This window comes from Ochotona princeps, chromosome 17 (assembly GCF_030435755.1).
Source record: "Ochotona princeps isolate mOchPri1 chromosome 17, mOchPri1.hap1, whole genome shotgun sequence".
In the NCBI taxonomy this organism is placed as follows: Eukaryota; Metazoa; Chordata; class Mammalia; order Lagomorpha; family Ochotonidae; genus Ochotona; species Ochotona princeps.
This window is the reverse complement of record NC_080848.1, coordinates 53,985,280-54,009,137: the sequence shown is the minus strand read 5'-3', so window position 1 is coordinate 54,009,137 and position 23,858 is coordinate 53,985,280. Positions and strand designations below refer to the sequence as shown.

The window sequence follows — 23,858 nt, the reverse complement described above, 5'->3', positions numbered from 1 at the left end:
GTGACCTTGGCATTGGAGCCACAGGGCCCCAGCTCCCTAGAGGCTCAGTCCAGGCTTTGTCCAGGGGATCAAGTGCCTCAGTGTCCAGCAGAGGGAAGCACCGTTGGCCCTGCACCAGGGAGGGAGGGGTGAGCAGTCGGCGTTTGTGACTTTCTGGCCCTCAGCAAACCTGGGCCAGAGTGCAAAAGACAGAGGAGTCCCAGGTCATCAGGGTTCCCATGTGGGAGCAGGAGCCCAGACATGGGCCCCTCATCCCGAGCTTTTCTGGGCTCCTTAGCAGGGAGCTGGATCAGAAGTGGAGCAGCCAGGACTCCGGCCAGAGCGGCTTAGCCTGTGGCGCTGCAAGGCCAGGCTCTGAGCGTGTTGTTGTTATTCCTAGAACGTTCTTACAAACAGCTGATCTCTCTTCCGGAAGCTCACAGCAGATGTCAATAGGAGGCTTGAGATTCAGGACTCGCGTTCTTTCCTTCAGTGATGAGTTGCCTGAATCATGAAGGAGTCTCAGGGGCTGGGTCAAGCCTCCAGAGGGAACACGGACAGTCAAGTTAAAGCAGACAGCCTCGGGCAACAGATGCCATCCCCCGCAGACCCCAGGATGGTCACGCTTTTAAGAGCTGTCCTTCGTGGGGCCAGTGTGATGGCTCAACTGGCTAATCCTCTGCTTTGCAGTGCCGGCATCCCATACGGGTACCAGTTCATTTCCGGCAGCTCCACTTCCCATCCGGCTCCCTGCTTGTGGCCTGGGAAAGCAGCTGAGGACGGCCCAAAGCCTTGGGACCCTGTACCCGCGTGGGAGCTGTAGAAGCACCTGGCTTCAGCTGTGCTCAGTTCTGGTCATGGTGGTCACTTGTGGACTAAGTCAGCAGATGGAAGATCTCTCTCCTTCTCTCTGCACATCTGCCTTTTCAGTGAAAACAAGATTTTTTTTTTTTTAAAGCAAGTGTCTTTCTACCTAGGAAAGCCTGGAACTGAGTAAACCGATGAGAGGGTGGGAGTAGAGGCGTGACATCCCACCTACTCTGCTTCTGATCCAACCTTCTGCGGATGCCTCCTGGGAGACGGCAGGTGCTCAGGGCCCTGGGAGAGACCTGGCTCGGGCTCCAGCCCCCCTCAGCTGTCAGGGGCATCTGGGGAGTGAACAAACAGATAAACAATGTGTGTGCGCACACCATTCAAATAAATACAATAAACAATACAATTCACATTTGAAACATTTGTATGGTAGGAAAACGGTTGGCCCAGAGACAAAGCAACCAGCCTGTCCCCACGTGACAGAGGGCGTGGAGAAGCAGGGAAGCCGTTCCGTAAGCCTGTCTGGCTGCACGTGTGAAGGGCTTCTCTGGCGTTCTCTCCCCGCCAAGGGCACGCACAAGGACATTCACAGCTGCTCTCATCATCACAGCCCCCAAACGCCCACCCCACAGTAGAGTGGGGAACAGAGACATGTTCACGCACTAGGGAGTTCACCCACCACTGCGTGGATCCAGTGTGAGGAGGGCCAAGCAGCACACCCTCATCCCACATGACAGCGCCAGTTCAAGTCCCGGCTCCTCTGCTTCCGATCCAGCTACCTGCAAACCGGAAAGGCAGCCAAGGACAGCCCACCTACTGAAACCTCTGCCATGCATGTGGGAGCCCAGAACAGGGTTCATGGCACATTCTTCTTTAGGGGCTGGTGTTGTGGTAAAGGGAGCAAAGCCTCCGCCTGCAGAGCTGGCATCGCGTACGGGCACAGGTCCAAGTCCCAACTGCTCTGCTTCCAATTCAGATCCCTACTAAGAAGCCTGGGAAAGCAACTGAGGGTAGCCAAGTACCTGCACCCACATGGGAGACACAGAGGAGGCTTCTGGCTCCTGGCTTTGGGCTGCCCAAGTTTCAGCTGTTGTGACCATCTGGGGAACGAACCAGCGGATGAAAATTTCTCTATCGCTCTCCTTCTTTCTCTGCACTTCTTGCTTTCTAATAAAACAAATCTTCAAAAAAAAAAAAAAAAAGTAGATCCAGCACAGTGGCTCAACAGGCTAGTCCTCCACCTGCTTCTAGTCTCAGCTGTTCCATTTGCCATCCGGTTCCCTGCTTGTGGCCTGGGAAAGCAGTGGAGGATAATCCAATTCGTTGTGACCCTGCACCCGTGTGGGAAACTTAGAAGAAGCTCCTGGCTTCAGATCAGCCCAGTTCCAGCTATTTTGGCCCATTTGGGCAGTGAACCAACAGATGGAAGATATTTCTTGCCTTCTCTCTGTAAATCTGTCTTTCCAACTATATTTTTTTAATTTAAAAATGTTTGCTGGGCCCGGTGCGATAGCGTAGTGGTTAAAGTCCTCGTCTTGCATTCCCAGGATCCCATGTGGGCGCCGGTTCTAATCCCGGCAGCTCCACTTCCCATCCAGCTCCCTGCTTGTAGCCTGGGAAAGCAGTCGAGGACGGCCCAACGCCTTGGGACCCTGTACCCGCGTGGGAGACCTGGAAGAGGCTCCTGGTTCCTGGCATCAGATTGATTCAGCTCTAGCCTTTATGGCTGCTTAGAGAGTGAATCATCAGATGGAAGATCTTCCTCTCTGTCTCTCCTCCTCTCTGTATATCTGACTTTGCAATTAAAAAGGGGGGGGGAACTTTTTTAAAAAATAATAAATTTTAGGCTATGCATACATTTTCAATTTCCAATGTAAAAAGTAGAAACTTCTGTCAATGTTTAACGACTGTCCCACTAAGGACTAGAGCGGCAGCGCCCCCGTGTGGTCACAGCTGCAGGTGCTGGGCCTGACTTCAGCACCGGCCTCTCTGAGCAATGGAGAAGTAAGTAAAGGGGCAATCGCCTCTTAGCGCCTCACACAGCAACAGCTGCTCCCTGTTTGGTCAGAGTTCCGGGCACCGCACCTCTGGAGTTTTAGAAGTTTTAGTGCCTCAGGCCACCACTGCAGCTTTCCTCCCACCCAGGAGGACACGCTCCCCCTCCTAACCCGAAGTGCCGGTGTCTGTATTTCACAGGTGCAAACTTGTCTCAGCAGCTTAGGGCCCAGGACAGGCTCAAACTGGTCTTGATTCCTGGGGCTGGGTTAGAGGAGGACATGTTGGTTTTCTGGTCAAGGATATTTTTCCTGCCCTCTGGTCAGGTGCTGGTTCCAGCAGTTCAGCAGGTGTGGTGAGGGGGTCAGGCTGAGCCAATCACAACCTCCAGACAGCAGCCAGAGGGGCCTATGCCCCATTCAGGGAAGCCCCATCCTCTCCAGACTTAGGTTTAAGAAGCTGGATAGGAAGTGGCGCAGCCGGGGCTCAAACCAGTGTCCACGTGGGATGCCAGAACCACAGGTAGAGGATTAGCCTACATGCCACCGAACCAACACCACCCTCCCATTAACTTTTTAAAAATTTTTTATTTTGTTTAACTTTATTTTATTAATGATAATGTTCATAGTTGATCAGAGTGGGAAGGGTCGAGGATCAGGGGAGAGTGAGACCATTGTTTACATGTTTTCTTTTTCTTGCTGTATATGGGGGAGAGGAGGGTACAAGAGGAGAAACCACCACCCGACGTCATCCCAGCGTCCCCACTGTGGAGCATTTTCTGGGGGTTCTAAGATACCGTTGATAGCACTGCTCCAAGGTTGGGCAAATCCTTCCGAGGTTGATTGACTGTCATAGTCCACCTCCAAGGCTCCATTACCCCAAAAAATTTGCTGTCAAGCTTCACTGGCATAGTTGATCAATTTGTTCTGCCCTCCATCCTCAGCAAACCAATGGGTAATGAGCCCTAGCTCAGCCCAGCCCAGCCCTGCTCACCACACGCTTGGCCCTCATGTACCACAGGGGAAGCTGGAGCCCAGTCAGAGAGCCCCTTAATAACCCCCACTGGACTGGCCCCCCATCTCTGGTTCCTGTGCCTGCCAGCATGTGCAGACTGCCCCACAGCCCACTGAGATCTCACATACATCATTGGGCACTGAAGTCTAACTCAACCCATCAGACTCTACTATACAACACACACTCATGCCAATGGGTGCCACCGCCTATCCAGACAGGCCTGCCCCCAGTCCTGGTTATCATGCTCACCAGTGGGAGCTGTAACCCATCAGAGAGGAGCCCAAAACCTCCCCATGGACCCTACCTCAGATCTCGCACTGTCCCCACTCCCAGTACTTGCCAACTGATGCTGTGGCAAAACCCAACCTGCCTGCCCTTACTCTGGCTCATGCCTGTACCAGTGGATACAATCAGCCACCCCAGCCAGTTCACATGTAGGCCAACAGGTGTTGTTGCCCTGCCCAGTCTGGTCTGCCCCCAGTTCCAGATCTCTTCCTCACAAGCATGAGCAGTGACCAGCAGTGGAGTCCCTGCTACTCTCCTACAAGGCTCACACCCCTACCCTGGTCTCACGTGTGCTGGTAGGTGCTACGACCCAGTCTGGCATGGCTCATCTCACCTTGGCACCTCATCTTGGGTGCTATAGCCTGGCCTGGCCCAGTCTGCCCCCAATCCAGCTCATGCTAGTTGGAGCTGCCACCCAACCTGGCATAGTCAGGCCCCCGGTCGCAGCCTTAATGTGAATTGACTGGTGATGTGGCCAGACCCAGCCTGTCCTGCCCATCCTGGTTCTCAGATCTGCCAGTGCGTGTTACAAACTGGTCCAATCTGGCCTGCCCCTATTCCTGAGTCACATATGCCGGCAGGTACTGTAACCTGGTCTGGTCCGGGCTGCTCCTTGCTTTTGTCCTTGTGTTCCCCTGCAGGGACTGCACCTTGACAAAGGAGTTCCCCAAGCTGTGCTGCTGGGTCTCCTCTCAGTGACAGATCTTACACACACCAGTGGATTATTGGTCCAGGCTGACTTAGTCTACCTCCTGTCCAGGGAGGAACAGTGGCCTTGCCCAACTGGCCCATACCCAACCTGGTCCTTACTGTTGGGTCTTACAGCCCAGCCACACCTAATCCATACCCTGATGTAGCTCTCATGTAGCCCAGTGGGAGCGGAAACCTAGACCAACCTGTCACATACCCACTCTGGCTCTCACAAGCACCAGTGGATGCTGGAGTCTAGCCCAGTCTGGAACACCCCAGAGCCCATCCATGCCCATGCCGAGGGACACTGTAGCCATGTCCAGACCACCCCCAATCTGGCTCTCATGTTCACCAGTGAAACCACAATCCAGCCGGGGTATCTCCTAAGCTCCCCAACCAAGCCTGTTCCCAGCCCCGAATTTTGCACATGCCAGTGGCTGCTCTGACCCAGCTCCACACAGCCCATCTCCTGTCTTGACCTTTGCCATCAAATGCTGCAGCCTGGTCTGATCCAGCCTGCCCTCAGTCCCAATTCTCTGGCAAGTGCTACCCTGGCTCTGCCCAGTACACACCCATCCCTGACTCATGGAAACTGGACTCTAACGAGGGATGACAGGGAGTGAACCAGTGAACAGAAGATATTGCTCTCTGTCTTTCTCTCTGTAAATGTGCTTTTCCAGTAAAAATAAAATAAATCTGGACCGAGTATAGTAGCCTAGTGGCTAAAGTCCACACCTTGCGTCCCGGCATCCCATATGGGCACTGGTTCTAAACCCGGCAGGCCCGCTTCCTGCTCCCACCCACGTGGGAGACCTGGAGGAAGTTCTTGGTTCCTGGCTTCAGATCGGCGCAGCTCCAGTCATTGCGGTCACTTGGGGAGTGAATCATCGGATGGAAAAGGTCTTCTTCTCTGTCTCTCCTCCTCTCTGTATATCTGACTTTTCACTAAAAATTTTTGCTAAATCTTAAAAAAAAAAAGAAGAAGAAGAGCAGATTTACGGAGAGGAGAGACAAAGAGAAAGATCTTTCATCTGCTATTTAGCTCCCCAAATGGCTGCGGTGTGCAGAGCTGAGCTGATCTGGAGCCAGACACCAATAGCTTCTTCCAGGTCCCCACCCCCCCCCAGGAGTGCAGGGTCCCAAGGCTTCGGGCCGTCCTTCTCTGCCTTCTCAGGCCACAAGCAGGGAGCTGGATGGGACGCAGGGCAGCTGAGATATGAACCAGCACTCATGGGATGCTGGTGCTACAAGGCAGATAATTAGTCAGTTCAGCCACAGCATTGGTCTTGCGTGCTGCCTTGCCCCGATTGTCTTTATAACCAGAAAAGGTATCCAGAGCCTTAAAGAAAAGAGAGGCGTGGGCCCAGTGTGACAGCCGTGTGGCTAAATCCTTACCTTACACTCTCAGGCTCCCACATGGATGTCAGTTCATGTCCCAGCTGCTCCACTTCCATCCAGCTCCCTGCCTGCTCCCACCTGCTGGTTCATTCCTTGGATGGTCACAGTGGCTGTGCTGGTCCAGGCTAAAGACCCAGTGAGGAGCCTGGAACCCCATCTGGGGCTCCCACATGGTGGCAGGAGCCAAGCACTCGGGCCATCTTCCACTGCTTTTCCAGACACATCAGCAGGAAGCTGGATCAGAAGTGGAGTAGCCAGGACTCGAACCAGCATACTGATGTGGCAAGCTGGTGTTACAGGCAGAGGCTTTGCTCATTGCACCACAACACCTGCCCCATTTTAGAACAGTTTCACGTTGTGAGCGAGAAGCCAAACAGAAGGCATTGAGATGTTCCCAGTCCGCTTCCCGGGCCTCCCCGGCTTGAGTTCTTTATGACATCTGTGCCAGCTGCACCTCTGGAATGAAACTGTTTTAAATGTTTGTAATGTGTTCACTGATTCTTCAGCAAGCACTACTCAGTCCCAGAAAGTGCTAACCTCATGAGAATAACTTGTTCCTAAAACAAACCTGGGTTTTCACTTCACCAGGGGAAGTACTGACCCCCCGTTGCGATTTTTTTTTTTTAGAGTCTTCATTGTTTGTAATAAAAATACAATTCATCTGGGAGCCAGAAGGGTGAGGTTAGCTAAGGCCTTAGGGTCTCCCTGGGAAAACAGAGCCTCTGCCCCTCCTCCACCCCCTGCCCTCCTCATGGAGGACTGTGGGATGCCTTTATTACGCTTTTGTGTGATATCCAGACACGACTGCCAGCTGTCAAATCAAAAGACGGAGTTTGGGCCCGGCGGCGTGGCCTAGCGGCTAAAGTCCTCGCCTTGAAAGCCCCGGGATCCCATATGGGCGCCGGTTCTAATCCCGGCAGCTCCACTTCCCATCCAGCTCCCTGCTTGTGGCCTGGGAAAGCAGTTGAGGACGGCCCAATGCTTTGGGACACTGCACCCGCGTGGGAGACCCGGAAGAGGTTCCAGGTTCCCAGCTTCGGATCGGCGCGCATCGGCCCGTTGCGGCTCACTTGGGGAGTGAATCATCGGACGGAAGATCTTCCTCTCTGTCTCTCCTCCCCTGTGTATATCTGGCTGTAATAAAAATGAATAAATCTTTAAAAAAAAAAAAAAAAGACGGAGTTTGAAAACTGATTTTATGAGGTCAGCTCCAAGGCTCAAGTGGCTTATCCTCTACCTACAAGCATGTGGCATCTCCTACAGGCACCAGTTCATGGGTACCAATTCCCGTCCCAGCTGTTCCACTTCCCATCCAGCTCCCTGCCTATGACCTAGGAAAGCAATGGAGGATGGTCGCTCAGCTCCGGACCTTGCAGCCATTTGGGGAGTGAGCCAGTGCATGTAAGAGCTCTCTTTATGTCTCTGTCTCTCCTTCCTCTGAATAATGCTCTCTGGAAAAGGATTCCTCCAACCAGCACCGCAGGCCAGCTGCCCTGGACTGGCCTTGAACATGGTATGGCTGCTATCACACATTAGGGCAGGAAAAAATGACACACACACACACACATACACACACAAAACCCAGGATGGGAGAACTGGTCGACCCTTTTCCTACACCTACTGTCTCGTGCGTACTTCTCTTCTCGCTCACTATGGTCTCTGCTCCCTGTATTCCCACGCCAGGCCTGGCTGCTGTTCCCAAAACGACATGCAAGCTCTCAGCATGCTGGGTTGGTCTGTGGTCACAGATCCACAACAGGGCATTTTGGGGACTGAAGGGTTCATTACATAAGCATTTTAAAAGACTCAGAGGCAGGTGTTTGGCATAGCTGTGAAGGTTCTGTATGGGGCACCTGCATCCAATGTGGGAGGGCTTGGGTCAGATCCCAGTTCCGCTGCTGATCCCAGCTTCTGGAAGAGGCAGCCATGATGGCTCCAGAGCCTTGGTCCCTGCCACCGGGGAGCAGACCTGGCTCCCAGCTGTGGCTTGGGCCAGCCCCAGCTGTTGTGGCTGCTTTAGCAGAGAACTGGTGGATGGACAGATGCTATCTCTGTCTCTCCTTGAGGTAATGGGATATTGTGACACTAAGGTGTTGACCAGCTCTCGTGCGCAGGCTCTCTCTCCCTCTCCCTCTCTGGGAGTGAGCATTTGGCCCAGCAGTGAAAGTGTTGCTTGGGGAGTCAAAGCAGTAGCCTGCTGGCTAAATCCTCGCCTTGCGTCTGCTGGGATCCCAGATGGGCACTGGTTCATATCCTAGATGTTCTACTCCCCGTCCAGCTCCCTGCTTGTGGCCTGGGAAAGCAGTCAAGGACAGCCCAAAGCCTTGGGACCCTGTACCTGCGTGGGAGACCCGGAAGAAGCTCCTGACTCCTGGCTTCGGATCAGCTCAGCTCCAGCCATTGGAGCCATTTGGGGAGCGAACCATCAGTTGGAAGATCTTTCTCTATCTCCTTTCTGTAGATCTGCCTTTCCAATAAAAATAAATAAATCTTAAAGAAAAACAGGAAAGAACAGAGCAACACAAAGGAAGTGGAACAAGGAAAGAAAGCTGAGAAATAAGTTAATTAAATAGAAACAGAAAACGCAATAAAAACCATTGGCAAAGCCAAGATTTCTGATTAATGCAGACGTCGTCTGGAAACACTGACCACAAAACTGGAATTTGTGGCTCAGAGGATTCTGTTTCTGTCTCTGCGGTCTCTAGAGAACCAGCGACACGTAGCAGAGGGCAGACGCCAGTAACCTAGGAACTCACGATGCATCCAGAAAGAACTGCTCACTAGCAGAAACAGAACTTCACAAAAATGACTCAAAAAAAAAAAAAAAATACAGTTCTCTAACTGTACATGTTTTTCCATGTTTCCCAAAACATGGAAAGCAGCCTAAGCCAGCCTCACACAGAAACAGGGAGTGTGCCAACCGTGGGACCTTTTGCATTCTATTAGTGAACTTTTTTTTTAATATTTATTTATTTGGGTCCGGCGGCGTGACCTAGCGGCTAAAGTCCTCGCCTTGAAAGCTCCAGGATCCCACATGGGCGCCGGTTCTAATCCCGGCAGCTCCACTTCCCATCTAGCTCCCTGCTTGTGGCCTGGGAAAGCAGTTGAGGATGGCCCAAAGCCTTGGGACCCTGCACCCGCGTGGGAGACCCGGAAGAGGTTCCTGGTTCCTGGCATCAGATTGGCACGTACCGGCCCGTTGCGGCTCACTTGGGGAGTGAAACATCGGACAGAAGATCTTCCTCTCTGTCTCTCCTCCTCTCTGTATATCCGGCTTTCCAATAACAATAAAAATCTTTTTAAAAAAATAAATAAATAAGAAAAAAAATAAAACAAAAAAAAAAGATTTATTTATTTGACGGCCCAGCGCAGTAGCCTAGCAGCTAAAGTCCTCATTCTGCAAGTGCCAGGCTCCCATATGGGCACCGGTTCTAATCCCGGCAGCTCCACTTCCCATCCAGCTCCCTGCCTGTGTGCTGAGAAAGCAGTCGAGGATGGTCCGAAGCTTTGGGACCCTGCACCCGCGTGGGAGACCTTATTAATAACAATAAATTTGAAATAATAAATCTTTTTTTTTAAAAAATGACAAGTGCTTACTTTGATGTTACAGACTGCATGGAAAACGAACTGAACGCCTTTGACTTTAAGACTGAAATACTTTAGTCTTGGCATCCATTTTTGGGGAGTTGGTTTTATATTATGAAAAGAAGGTGGTTCGCGTGTGTTATTAGCCTGTCCAAAATAAATAAGTAAATAAACAGATACAACGGCGGCATAAGCTCTATAATTGAAGAATCTGAATGTAACGTGAACGTATGCAGAAGGTATGTGTTCTTCTGAAGATACTGTGTTTGGGAAAACAAGTCTTCAGGGAACCAGGCGGGGAGGCGGCAAGAAACACCCCCCCAAGGGACCAGCCTCAGCACGGTGTGGGGGTACTAAGAATGCATAGGATGGTCTCCCCCACTCTGGGTGTTTCTCAGGGCTGCCCCTCGAGGGTTACTGCTAATGAAACAAGTGACTCTATGGGGAGGGAAGGAGCGTTCAAGCGGCTCTTCTGTTTTGCAGAGCAGGAGCCCTGGTTCTTTGCCCCGATTCTGCAGTGCCTCTCTCCAGTTAGTGTGAAACGGAACCTCCACACCAGATTTCTCAGTCATCTCATCCCAGGCACTGAGAATTCAGGAAGGCAGCACATATGGAATCCATGCTCACCGTCATCAAATACATGTCTTATAAGGTGCTGCACTTGGAGCCAGTGCGATGGTGTGGTAGCTTAAGCTTCCAACTGCAGTGCTGACCGCCTGTAAGAGTGGTGGTTTGAGTCTCGGTTGTTCCTCTTCCCATTTAGCTCTCTACATGTGGCCCAGGAAAGCAGCAGAGGATGAGCCCAAAGCCTTGGGACCCTGCACCCATGTGGGAGAGCTAGAAGAAACTCCTGGCTCCTGACTTAGGATCAGCTCAGCTCTGGCTGTTGCAGCCTTTTGGGGAGTGAACCAGTGCATGGAAGATCCCTCTGTCTCTCCCTCTCTCTGTAACTCTGAACTTCAAATAAAAATAAAACTTAAAAAAAGGAAAAAGGAAAGAACATGCCAGCAATGGAGGAAACAGGTAGCAGCTGAGCCATCCTCAGTTCCTCTAACGTGGAATTCCCCTAGGCTCATCACCAACCCCCAGACAGGCCGGGACGTGATGGACAGCGAATGTTTCCTACGAAACCTTTTGCTCATTCCTCTACAGGGTTGAATTTTTCTCCTGGTTACTCTGTAGAAGTACTTGAGCTATTAATTACTTGCCATCAATGTTGGGGATAATTTATCCAAACCTAGTGCTTTTTTTTTTTTTTTAAGATTTATTTCTTTTTGGGCCCAGTGCAGTAGCCTAGAGGCTCAAAGTCCTCACCTTGCACGCACTGGTATCCCACATGGGCGCCATTTCTAATCCCAGCTGCCCGGCTTCCCATCCAGCTCCCTGCTTGTGACCCGGGAAAAGAGTCGAGGACAGCCCAAAGCCTTGGGACCCTGCACCCGCATGGGAGACCCGGAAGAATCTCCTGTCTCCTGGCTTCAGATCAGCTCAGCTCTGGCTGTTGTGTCCACTTGGGGAGTGAATCAGCAGTCAGAGAATCCTTTTCTCTGCTGCTCCTTCTATCTGTAAATCTGCCTTTCCAATAAAAATAAATAAACTGAAAGGCTCATGCAGTCTGTAACAAGTCCTCCCCACTGTGATTTTATTCTCTTTTAAGTTAGAGCAGCCCGTGGGACGTGGCCCGGATCACTCGCTGCTCAGATGCTGGGCTTGAGCAGGCCAAAGGCAGGAGCTGGGAACTCAGCCGCGTGAAAGGCATTGACCCCAAAACCTGAACCTGCCGCCTCCTGGGGTGTTTTAAATTGTCTTTCTGTTCACTTTATTTACAAGGCGGAGAGATAAAGAGATCTTCCACCCACTGATTCATTTCCTCAAAATGTCCGCAACAGCTGACACTGACCAAGCCAAAGCCCGCGCCCAGCAACTCAGTCCCTGTCCCCAACTCAGGTGGCATGGACGCAGACACTTAAGCCACCCCCTGCTGCCTCCCAGGGTGCACGTTCGCAGGAAGCTGGAGCAGCAGCAGAGCCAGCCCGCACATCACACACAAATATGGAGTGCACGTGTCCCCAAACATGTCAGCCTCTGACCTTCTCCTGTGTAACATCCCCTCCTGCTTCGTTCTCCGGATCAGCCCCAGACGGGCGCAGGTGGCAATGCACACCTTGTGGTGACCTCGTCTTAGAGAAGCGTCTCTCATCTCTTCCCACTGTGGGTCACGTCAGGTGTGGGGCTGAGGTCTGAGTCGGCCCTCGGGCCAAGGCTCTGCTCACCTGTTGATGCTGGCCCTTCCTCCCATGTGCACCTGCCCACTCTCCTTCATCCCTTAAGCAGCCGCTGCAGTGGGTCTGAGAGATGTCCTTGAAAAGCCATGCATTGGGCCCAGCGTGATGGCCTAGCGGCGAAAGTTCTTGCCCGGCGTGTCGGGATCCCATGTGGGCGCCGGTTCTAATCCCAGCAGCCCTGCTTCCCAGCCAGCTCCCTGCTTGTGGCCTGGGAAAGCAGTTGAGGATAAACCAAGACCTTGTGATGCTGAGCCTGTGGGTGAGACCCAGAAGAAGCTCCTGGCTCCTGGCTTCAGATCGGCTCAGCCCCAGCCATTGCGACTGCTTGGGGAGTGAACCGTTGGACAGAAAATCTTCCTCTCTGACGCTCCTCCTCTCTGTATATCTGCCTTTCCAACAAAAAACAAATAAAGCCTTAAAAATAAATAATAAAAAAAGAAAATCCATGCATCCTTGAACTTCAGATCTGTGCTCTAGACTCCATCCTGGCTTTCGCGCCTCAGGTGCCGGTGATTGCCGATCTGCGTCTGATGCTGTGCACACATGTGGTCGCTGCTTCTCTTGACAGGTGCGCTGCGCCCATCAAGCACGCTATCCACACGGTGCTCACAGGGCTCCCTCAGGCAGGACAGAATAGATTACAAGGATTAGGATGTGTATGCATTGTTAAAATATATTTGGTTTTTATTGGAAAGGCAGATTTAAAGAGAAAAGGAGAGAAACAGAGGGAAAGGTTTTCCATCTGCTGGTTCACTCCCCAAATGGCTGTAACAGTCAGATCTGAGCCAATCCGAAGCCAGGAGCCAGGAGTTTCTTCCAGGTCTCCCACACAGGTGCAGGGTCCCAAGGCTTTGGGCCGTCCTCCACTGCCTTCCCGGGCCACAAGTAGGAAGATAGATTGGAAGTGGAGCAGCTGGGGCTAGAACTGGCACTCACAGGATACCAGCACTTACAAGGGAGAATTAGCCACTGAGCCAAGGTGGCCAGGCCCAATTTTATTTCTTAAAGAGGCAGAGAGACATTCACTAACTTACTCCCCAGATGTCTGCAACACCTGGAGCCGAGCCAGGCTGCAGCCAGAACCTGGAAAGTCCCCCAGCCGTCCCCTGTGAGTCACAGAGCCCCAGGCTGCTGCTTCCTAGGGTACACATGAGCAGGGAGCTGGAGTCAGGAGCAGGGCTGCGGAATCTCCTGGCTAGAAAGTGACCCTGTCATCACTCACCACACGTGGTTAAGAAGGACACCTTGCCCCACTACCATGCGGGCTACCGTTTGCCCAGGATGCCTTTCTCATGTTCTGTTCTGGTGATGATCCAGCTCAGTGTGAGTCTCCCATGGACACCCGGGTCTGCTTGTCTTGCCCTGCCCTGACAGGCCTTCCAGAGCTTCTCCTGGGTTGGGCACTTGCCTGCTGCCACAGACCTTCCTGTCTGCGGTGGTCCGAGGGCCCTGCTCTGCTGCCTCACGTCTAGAGCTGGGGGGAAGATGAGATCTCAGCGGGAGGGGAAAACCTGGTTGGTTTTGGCTTAACTCCCTGAGAGATGGCCAAGAGGCTCGTTGTCTGGGGGTGGGGGGACATGGCGGGGTCCCTTATTAGTCCCCCTGACTGGCAGGGTAAGCACACAGATGTGTCATCCAACATGACCCGAACGTCTCAGATCATCCCTACCCAACCAGGCATGACAGTCCGACTCCCTCAGAGCCGCTTCTCCAACACTAACTGCTGTCCCGAGGAAGTACTAACTGTGGCGTTGACTGACCACTCCAAGGAGCCTTGCCTGGGCCTGCAGCCTGAGAAGGCCGCAGGTATCATCGTAGAGACCCAGGGTGTCTTCACCCTCCAGCTGTGACTGGCGCAAGCGGGAGTCGCCACCAGCACCCCGCTAGAATGGGAAGGGGGCGCGTGCTTAATTTGCAGGTGTCAACCTTGTCACAGCAATGCTGCAGGCCCTGACAGGCTGTGGTGGTCGCAGCTCTCGGGGTGACACCCACCTGCTGTGAGTGCAGCAGGGAAGTCTGTATCTTCTGATTTGGACTTTTCTCTGATTTTAAGGATTTCTTTGTTTGGGGCCCGACGCAGTGGCCTAGCGGCTAAAGTCCTCGCCTTGAACGTGCCAGGATCCCATGTGGGCACCAGTTCTAATCCCAGCGGCTCCACTTCCCATCCAGCTCCCATCCAGTCGAGGACAGCCCAAGGCTTTGGGACCCTGCACCCGCGTGGGAGACCTGGAAGAAGTTCCTGGTTCCTGGCTTCGGATCGGCACAGCACTGGCCATTGTGCTCACTTGGGGAATGAATCATCGGACAGAAGATCTTCCTCTCTGTCTCTCCTCCTCTCTGCATATCTGACTTTGTAATAAAAATAAATAAATCTTTTTTAAAAAATGATTTCTTTGTTTGAAAGGTAGAATTAGAAAGAGGAAGAATATTTCCATGTGATAGTCTGCTCCCCTGATGTTCCCAACAGCCAGGTGTGGGCCAGGACAAAGCCAGCAGCCTGTAGCTCTGTCTGGGCCTCTCCCACGTGCGTGGCAAGGCCCCACGTGCTGGGCCCTGGCCCACTGCCTTCTCAGGCACCTTAGCAGGGAGCTGGGTGGGAAGCAGAGCCGCCAGGACTCCTAGGAAAGCACAAAGTGTAGCCCACTGGGGAGCCCAATTAATCTGTTTCAAGTTTTCTCCTGCTGGGAACTGCTTCAGGCTGTCCAGGCTCTGCTGTGTCCTTTCTACAGGGCTTGACTGGGGAACACTGTCAATTTTCTAGACCCTTAGGGGTCTCTGCAGCCTTCTCTGGGCTCTTCCACACCCCTGCCCTTGGCTGTGGGTCATGTCCACCCTGGCCACCCTTGGCCTGTCTCTTCCAGGGCACGGGTTTCTCTCTGCTGCCCACTGCTGGTGTGTTTGCTGCGGTGGCCACGGAGGCCGCGGAGGCTGTTTGCGCTCACCAGAAAACTTCATGCAAAGACCCCAAAGCACACAGCACTCCGGGGTGGTCCCTGTCCCTGGAGTCTATTTTACACACCACACCCCTGTGCGGGACAAAGCCAGCCAGCTGACCCAGGCCACCAGGCCAAGAGCCCCATTCGGTTCATTTTAATTTTTTTTTCATGATTTACTTTATTTGTCTGAAAGGCAGAGTTACACAAGGAGACAGAGATCTTCCATCCTCCGGTTCAGTCCCTAAGTTGCCATCAACACGGCTGGGGCAGGACCATGCCACAGCCACAGCCACGAGTCTCATTGATAGGTGGGTCTCCGGTCCCAGCCGCCTCTGCCCCCTCAGGTATCACCCTCCCCATTCCAATCCCAGATGGATGCCCCAGGAGGCAGAGGGGCCCCTTCAGTAGGTCAAAGCCCCCAGGAACAAGTTAATGGGGCAGGGGGTGCCTAGCCAGGCAGGCCCAGCTCTGTCTCACACACCCAGCGGTAGGGTCGCTGGCACACGTCGTCATTCCAGCGGCCATCGTTGGTGAAGTGCGCGCAGTCCTCGCCCCCGCCGAGCCCGTGCCCCGACCAGTCGTCTGGTTGGCCTGGCCTCCAGTTCCTGGAGGACCGGGAGCCAGTGTGGAAGGGCTCCGAGAGCCACCACCCATCCTCTCCGCTAAGGCCTCACACTCACTTGTACCCCAGCTCGTAGCTGGAGCCGTCCACCCACTTCCAGGATCCTTCTGGGTCGGACAGGCCCATCCAAGTGTTCAGGAAGCCAATGTGGTGCTCGATGAATTTCTGGGGGGCCGAGTTGGGATGAGGGGGGAGCGGGAAAGAGCGATGACCTCTGCTGTCCACCTACCTGCCTCTCCCGGGGTGGAGGGGAGGAAGGGGAAGGGGCGCCCACCTGCTCTGCGCGCGAGGTGACCACGACCAGGTGCGCGTTCTCCAGCCGGCAGTACCTGTCCGCCTCTGGCCACGGCTTCCCGGTGCGCGAGAACCAGTAGCAGCCGCCCTCGTACTCCACCCAGTTCACGGGGCAGCAGCTGTGCTGGGAGCCTGGGAAGGTTGCAGGGGCGATAGAGGCCGGGTCAGGTGGGGTGGGAGGTGGGGTGAAGCCGCCGAGGGGCTTGGGAAGGGGAGAGCGGCATGGCCAGGTGGGCATCTGGAGCAGGCTGCTCACCGTTGCCCTGCAGCGTGGCCATCTGACAGCTGAGGCTGCGCAGGTCGGACACAAACTGCTTCACGTGCAGTAGCAGATTGGAGTGATCTGGCGGGCAGGAGAACGGGGTCAGGGGGTGCTGACCAACCACAGATGGCCTGGCCCCTCTCTCTCTCTCTCTCTCTCTCTCTCTCTGCCCCTCTGACCTTCGTGCAGGTCCTGCTGCAGCTTCTCCAGCTCGGATTCCAGTGACTTCATCTTTTTACCCACACTGTCTCCTGGGGGCAGAGGCTGGCTCAGGGTCCTCCTGCGGACCCGCCCTCCCCCAGCGTCCGAGCCCCACCCTCACCCCGTTCCCATCCCTCACCCTTGGTACTCAGGGCCGTGACCTCGGCCCCGGTGCTGGCTGTGAAGTTGCTGAAGGTCTCCCGCAGGGCCCGCAGCTCCTCCTGCAGCTGGGAGTCTGGGCAGGAGGAAGGGGCACCCACAGAACCACATGAGGGGACTGCGCCCCGCTCACGACCCCCTTCCCTGCCCTAACCCCGGGGTGGGGGGCACCCACTCTGAGATCCGATCACGCAGATCACCACCAGCAGCAGGAGGCTGAGACCCAGGGAGAGGAGGAGGAGGCGGGGTCCGGAGCAGAGACGCCGCAGCAGGGGAAGGGGAGCAGGCGGCCCTGCAAGCAGAGGGGACGCCAGGAGCTCAGGGACTTGGGGGCCGGCGGACGAGCCTTACACAGCTCTGGGAGGCCAAGCTAAGCCTGCTGAGAGACTGGGGGCGACGTATAGATAAGGAAATCTGGGCGGCGGGCTAGCCAGAGGAACCGGGAGCAGCTGCGGGGGTCGACGGGCCATGCGGGGATAGCAGCGCTGGGAGCTGCCGGAGCCCGTGACCTTCGCGAACCCTGCGGGGACCCTGGGCGTCTGCTGCCACCTAGTGACTACGCGGCGTCATTGCGGTCGATAGGTTTCGCCGCTGCCTGGAAACGGGGTTGCTATCGCCCCCTGCAGGTCAGGAAGGGAAGGCGGTTTCTTTAGCTCTCCGTGAATTCCACTTGTTCTGTGCTGCGCGCAGGGACAGAGTTGCTGCCACAAGGACTCCCTTAGCTCCTGTCTCCTGCGAGCAAGAGTGTGGAGGGCGTCCTCTCCCGTTTCCTCCCCTGCAGCTGCTTCCCAAGGCAAAGCAAATCGCACATCATCTTCCCTCCCCATACACACCCTAGCTGGGTAAGAACCGCACAGTCACTGCTGACAAGAGAAAGCAACGGGGGGATGAGGTCCCGGGGGTCCCTGTTTTTGATGCAGGAGGTCTTCACCCCTACCAATATCAGGGACAGCCCTCAGTCCCTCCACACGTCCCACTCATGGGGTACTGGTTGTCCTCCCCCCGGCCCATCACACACACACACACACACACACACACACACACACACACACACACCTTTCCTAAGCTGGCGCGGGTCGCCCTCCTCATTGTCCAGATGCTGGAGGTCTTGATACTCCTTCGTCATGATAGGGTTGGCGCGCTGGACGAAGGCTGCAGCCGGGGCTGAGCGGGTCTAGGGCAGCAGCTGGAGTGGGGGTTGGGGTTGGTGTGGGGGTAGGGTTCCTTGTCAAATCCCAGCAGTGGTGCCTCTCTGCCACCCACTCCCAGGGCTGACCCACCACCCCCCAAACCCATCCTCTGATGCCCCTCACTACACACACACACAGTCCCACCCCCTACCGTCAGCTGGCACCCCGACTTATCTTCCGTTTGGCTTGCTGAAGGTCTGGCACTCTGATTCCTGGGTGCCTCCGTGGCGTGCAGATCCCAGGCTGCAGCCCGGGGCGAGAGGACAGCCCTGGACGCCAGGAGGAAGGGGGTGAACCCCGTGGTGTGCCTGTGTGTCCCGACACGCAGGGGCCCAGCATCCGCAGTGCCTGGGACTTTGGACGGTAAACAAAGGTGGTGATGGATTTGGGACTTGGTTGGGGGTGGGAGGCAGCAGGAGTTGGGGTGTGTGGTCTCTGCTGTCCCCCCACAGCAACAGGGAGTTCCTAACTGACCCGCACCCCTACCCCCATACATAAACTCTTCACCCTACTCCTCCCTGCACCACGGGGAGAAGGATCCAGGCTCAGTGGGGCACCGGAGAGGGGGGAGGCGTTTCATACCCCTGTCCCTCCTCTGCCTTCCACTTCCTGCCTCTGGATTTCCCAGAATTGCTGGGATCGTGGAGAGCAGCTGTCTGCTCTTGCCCAATCCTGGCCGGTGACCCTGGCATGGGAGCCACAGGCCCTGGACTCCTGTGGATGAAAGGTCAAGTCCTCCCAGCGACACAGTGTCGCGGAGGCCTGAAGGAGCTAGGGGTGGGACCAGCACCAACCAGCCACAGCATGACTCCTGCTGGGTCCCCCTCCTCACACCACCACCAGGGGACTTTCTATACACTCACTCCTCTCAGCCCCGGAGCAGATAACAAAGCTGAGGTTCTCAAAGGTAAGCGCGTGTTCAGGGCTCCAAGAACTGGCCCTGAGCCAACCTAACCTCCAGCCCTGTGACCATGCCTGGGCCCTGGGTTCAAGCAGGGCCCAGCACGGTGGCCTAGCAGCTAAAGTCCTCGCCTTGCACACACCGGGATCCCATATGGACACTGGTTTTAATCCCGGCATCCCCGCTTCCCATCCAGCTCTCTGCTTGTAGCCTGAGAAAGCAGTGGAGAACAGCCCAAAGCCTTGAGGCCTGCACCCACATGGGAGACCTAGAAGAAGCTCCTGGCTCCTGGCTTCGGATCAGCTCAGCTCCAGCTATTGCGGCCACTTGGGGAGTGAACCAGTGGATGGAAGATCTTCCTCTCTGTCTCCCCTCCTATCAGTATATCTGACTTTGCGATAAAAATAAATAAATCTTTAAAAAAAAAAAAGGCGCAAAGCATGGTTCCTCTGCTGCAGCTCCAGTTATGCTGATTCGCGCACCAAGCCTTGCTGTCCAGATGCCCAGGTGGCCGTGCCCACATGGCTTAGTGGTTATTTCAGGAGCAGAAACTGGCCTTGCCTATGAGAGCCACATGAGTGACCGCCCTGCTGCCCTCCCGTGCCTGCAGCCCACCATCCTCCTGAGCAGGGACCATCCTGTGCTCATAGAGATTATTACTCATAACCCAGGTTGTTGGGGGCAAACAGCTCTGGCCACTTCCCATTTTAGTGACATGGTGCCTGCAAGGGTGTGATGGTACCTGCCTGCTTAGCCTGGAAGCAGCATACACTGGCCAAATTCAGCTGGCAGAGCGGCCAAAGGCACAGCCTCACGGCTTCAGCTTACATAATGGAGCAAGGTAGTTTGACGTCCAGCTCCCACTCTCGCTCCGCGCTCGCCATGCCCCAAGCTCACCTAGTGGGGAGCAAGCAGCGTGCTACAGAACACCCCTTGAGTTACCCGAGCCAGCAGCCACAGGATAGGAGTCTGAGATGATGCGATTGCTGTCAGACAGTGACAAAGCCACAGGCCAGTCCGCTGCAGCAGGCCAGCAGTAGCACTGAGAAAACAGCTGAAAACTGTGTCAGTGTTCACGGATATACATGTGGAAGACACTGCCGCATTTTCCGTATTTCTGGAGGGGCTGGTGTCCTGGCTTTAGCAGGTTTAGCCTCCTCCTATAGGGCTGGCATCTCACATGGGTGCCAGTTTGTGTCCCGGCTGCTCCACTTCCCATCCAGTTGCCAGCTTGTGACCTGGGAAAACACTAGCGGATGGCCCAAAGCTTTGGGATCCTGCATCTGTGTGGGAGACCCAGAAGAAGCTCCCGGTATCAGAACTGCTCAACTCAAGCCATTGTGACCATTTGGGGTGTGAACTGGCAAGTTGAAAATCTCTTTCTGTCCCTCCTTACTGCTCTCTGTAACTCCATCTTTTAAATAAAAATAAACAAATCTTTAAATATGCATGCATGTATGTATGTCCCTACTTTGAATTGTGCCAGACCTCCAGGGGTAAAGTCTCATAGTCACTTGCGGCTGTTGAGTTACGGTCCGCACACTAAGCAGCTTACAGCAACCCCTGTCCATCAACCCGCACCTGCAGGGCACCCAGGCCAGGCAGAAGTCCCCACCGGTCAGGGTCTCTGAAAAGTACGGTCAAGGTGTTGGCAGGCCCACACTCCTGTCCGAGGGCCTGGAAAGCAGAACCTCCCCTCCAAGCCTCATGCTGAGTGCTGCTGGGCTCCAGGACCCCACTGCTGCACCCTGCAGGGCTCCTTTCCCAGCTGCCCACCTGCCAGGGGTCACTCTGCCTGCACTGACTGCCCACATTCGCCACCAGAGTCAGCAGCTGTGTTGCAGCTTGCCCACACTCCAGCTCCAATGTCCTCTGAGCTGTGAAGAGGACTGCTTGGTTAGATTGGGCTCAGTTGGGCAATCTTCCTAAGGTGGGTCAACCATGGTTGTGATACGTATCACCATGTGTGGCTGGCTTCATGTGTATGCACATACAATCATCACAATGGGCCTGGCACAGTGGCCTAGCCGCTGAAATCCTCTCCTTGAACGTGCCAGGATTCCATATGGGTGCTGGTTCTAATCCCGGCAGCTCCACTTCCCATCCAGCTCCCTGCTTGTGGCCTGAGAAGGCAGTCGAGGATGACCCAAAGCCTTGGGACCCTGCACCTATGTGGGAGACCTGGAGGAAATTTCTGGCTCCTGGCTTTGGACTGGGGCAGCACCGGCTGTTGTGGTCACTTGGGGAGTGAACCATCAGACAGAATATCTTCCTCTGTATCTCTCCTCCTTTCTGTATATCTGACCTTGTAATAAAAATAAATATAAGTCTTAAAAAAAACAAGAACAGCATCACCAGACAAATCAGTCATCAGGGTCCTGGGTTCCTGGACTGTAAATATGGCATGCGGTAGAAGGGACTGCTGCTACTTCTTTTGAAAATTCATTTATTTGTTTAAAAGGCAGAGTGACAAAGGAGGGACAGAAAGAGAGATCTTCCATCCACTGGTTCACTCCCCAAATGGCCACCATAGCTAGAGTTGGGCTGGTCCAAATCCAAGGACCAAGAGCTTCTTCTGGGTCTCCTATGTGGGTGCAAGAACCCAAGCACTTTCGCCATCCTCCAGTGCTTTCCCAAGTTCATTAGCAGGGAGCTGGTTTGGAAGTGGAGCAGTTGCAGCTCAAACCTACACTCTGATATGGGTATCGAAAATCTGCCTCATGTAGAATTGTTTTTTTATTTTCTTTACATTTCGTTTTCTTTTAAAATTAAGATATATTCATTTATTTGAGAGACAGAGTTCTACCATGGATCCTGACAGCCATCCATGTGTGTTGATGACCTGTAAAATGGCTGCCCTGAAACCCAAAAACTGCCAGCATCAGATGCCAGAACCCTCACTCCATTCCTGAGGGCCAGGGAAGTGGGTGCAGCCTCATGAATCATCTCTGACTCGCGGTATCTCTCGAGGGTGCCATGGAGACACAGTAGGAAACACAAGGCTCTCAGACACAGACTGTGAAGGCCACTGCCCAGGTTGCCCAGCCATGTGACCCAGGGACTTGGGACTGGCCATTGACCCATCTCAGGGTTGCGGCATCCGGCCCTCCCTGGGGTTTCTGCAGCAGTCACATGACCTGGCTGCTGACTTCCCCCAGAGTGTGCATCCCAGGAGCACAGTCTCCATGTGGCCCAGCTCAGAAGTCACAGTCTGGGTCCAGTGCAATTTCTCAGTGCTTAAATCCTCACCTTGCAAGCATCGGGATCCCATATGGGCGCTAGTTGTGTCCTAATTGCTCTACTTCCCATCCAACTCCCTGCTTGTGACCTGGGAAAGCAGTTGAGGACAGCCCAAAGCCTTGGGACCCTGCACCCATGTGGGAGACCCTGGAAGAAGCTTCTGGCTCCTTGCTTTGGATCAGCTCAGCTCCAGCCATTGTGACCACTTGGGGAATGAACCAGCAGACAGAAGATCTTTCTCTCCGTATCACCTTCTCTCTGTGTATCTGCCTTTCCAATCAAAACAAAAAAAATAACTCTTTAAAAAAAAGTCACAGTCCCTCACCCATCATCTTCGTAGGTGTCCGAATCATGCATGAAAGCCCACTTGACATCTGGACACAACACACATGGAACAGATGAGTGAATAGGTACTGGGGGTGGCTTGGGGCATGGTGGCTAACACTGCCAGACAAGCCTGCACCCCATACCCAGGTGCCTGGGTTCAAGTCCTGAGCCTGCTCCCAATCCTGGTGTCCTGCTATGGTGATGGCTCACGTCCTTTGGTCCCTGCCACCCACAAGGGAAACCTAGATGGAGTTCTAGACTCCTAGCTTCAATTGGGCCCATCCCTGGCTGTCACAGGCATTTGGGGACCAGCAGATGGGAGCTCTCCCTCTCTCTGCCTCTCAGATAAATTTTAAAAATAGAGAAATTTAAATACACATGAGGTCACACTGTGACATAATAAGCTAAGCCTACACCTTTGAAACCAGCCCATTCTGTGGGCCCGGTGCAACGGCTCAGCAGCTAAGGGCAAGCACCGGGATCCCATAACGGTACTGGTTTGTGTCCCAACTACTCCACTTCCCACCTAGCTCTCTGCTTATGGCCTAAGAAAGCAGCAGAGAACGGTCCAATGCCTTGGGACCCTGTGTGGGAGTGAACAAGCAGACAAACGATCTTTCTCTCTTCTCTCCATAAATCTGATCTGCCTTCCCAATAAGTCTAAACAAAACAAAAAAATCCCAGCACATCCCATATAGGTACCAGTTCAAGTCCCTGCTGCTCCATTTTCTATTCAGCTCCCTACTAATGTGCCTGGAAAGCAACAAGAAATGGCCCCTACCGTCCATGTGTGAGACCCAGAGAAAATGCCCAGTTCCTGGCTTCGGCATGTCCCCACTTCTGGCCATCATGATCATTTGGGGAGTAAATTGGCAGATAGATCTCTGTCTCTCTTCTTGGTAACTCTGCCTTTCAAATAAAAAAAATTATATAACTTGGGAAAACATATGTTCAAAACTAATTCACAGGGGGGGGCGCTTGGCCTAGCTCTCACAACCCCCAGGTCCCATATTGGAAAAGGGGTATTGCAGCCCCAGTTCTAGCTACAGTTCCAGCTTCTTGCCAGTGTAGACCCTGGGAGGCAGCAGCAGGTGGGCAGTGGCTGAAACAGTTGGATTCCAGACACCCACATAGGAGGCCCAACTTGAATTCTTGATCTCTGACTTGGGCCTGGCCCAGCAGCTACCGTGGATACTCAGGAAGTAAACTGGCAGATGGGAGTTCTCCGAATTGTTCTCTCTTCCACTCTGTCTCTCAAATAATTAAAACAGGAGGTAAAATTGTATGGATGGCACATGTGGGTTAGTCTTTTACACTAACTAGTCAGAAGTGTCTACAAAAACTGCCCCTCTAGACTTCAACCCAACAAGGTCGCCTGCTCATCCCACATGAGCACCAGTTCAAGTCCTGGCTCCTCCTCTTCTGATCCAGCTCCCTGCTAATGCACCTGGGAAAGCAGGGGAGAAGGCCCAGGTCCTTGAGTTCCTCCATCCTCAGACACATCCAGTGATTCAGGGAGCCTCTGGGATGACAATCTAGAGCTCAACTCTAACCATACTTCACCAGCACTCCATGAGACTGTCCCCAGATTCTAAGAGTTTGACTTCTGACTTTCCCACAGTGCAGAAGCCACTTGCATCCAGTAAACACAGCCCTGTGAATTTTGACCTGGGATCTTCCCC

At 54.0% G+C, this 23,858-nt stretch overlaps 1 protein-coding gene across 1 annotated transcript; it reads right to left on the bottom strand.

The window, feature by feature from the left end:
• Positions 1-15,364: 15,364 nt before the first annotated feature.
• On the bottom strand, positions 15,365-17,676 carry ASGR1 (asialoglycoprotein receptor 1). Its single transcript, XM_012929706.2, has 8 exons — positions 17,575-17,676; positions 16,694-16,810; positions 16,499-16,594; positions 16,338-16,409; positions 16,153-16,239; positions 15,877-16,028; positions 15,661-15,767; positions 15,365-15,585 (listed from the first exon to the last, which is right to left on the bottom strand). The coding sequence occupies exons 1-8, from the start codon at positions 17,642-17,644 to the stop codon at positions 15,429-15,431; spliced, it is 858 nt and encodes a 285-aa protein (XP_012785160.2). The 5' UTR covers positions 17,645-17,676; the 3' UTR covers positions 15,365-15,428.
• Between the last annotated feature and the right edge of the window lie 6,182 nt (positions 17,677-23,858).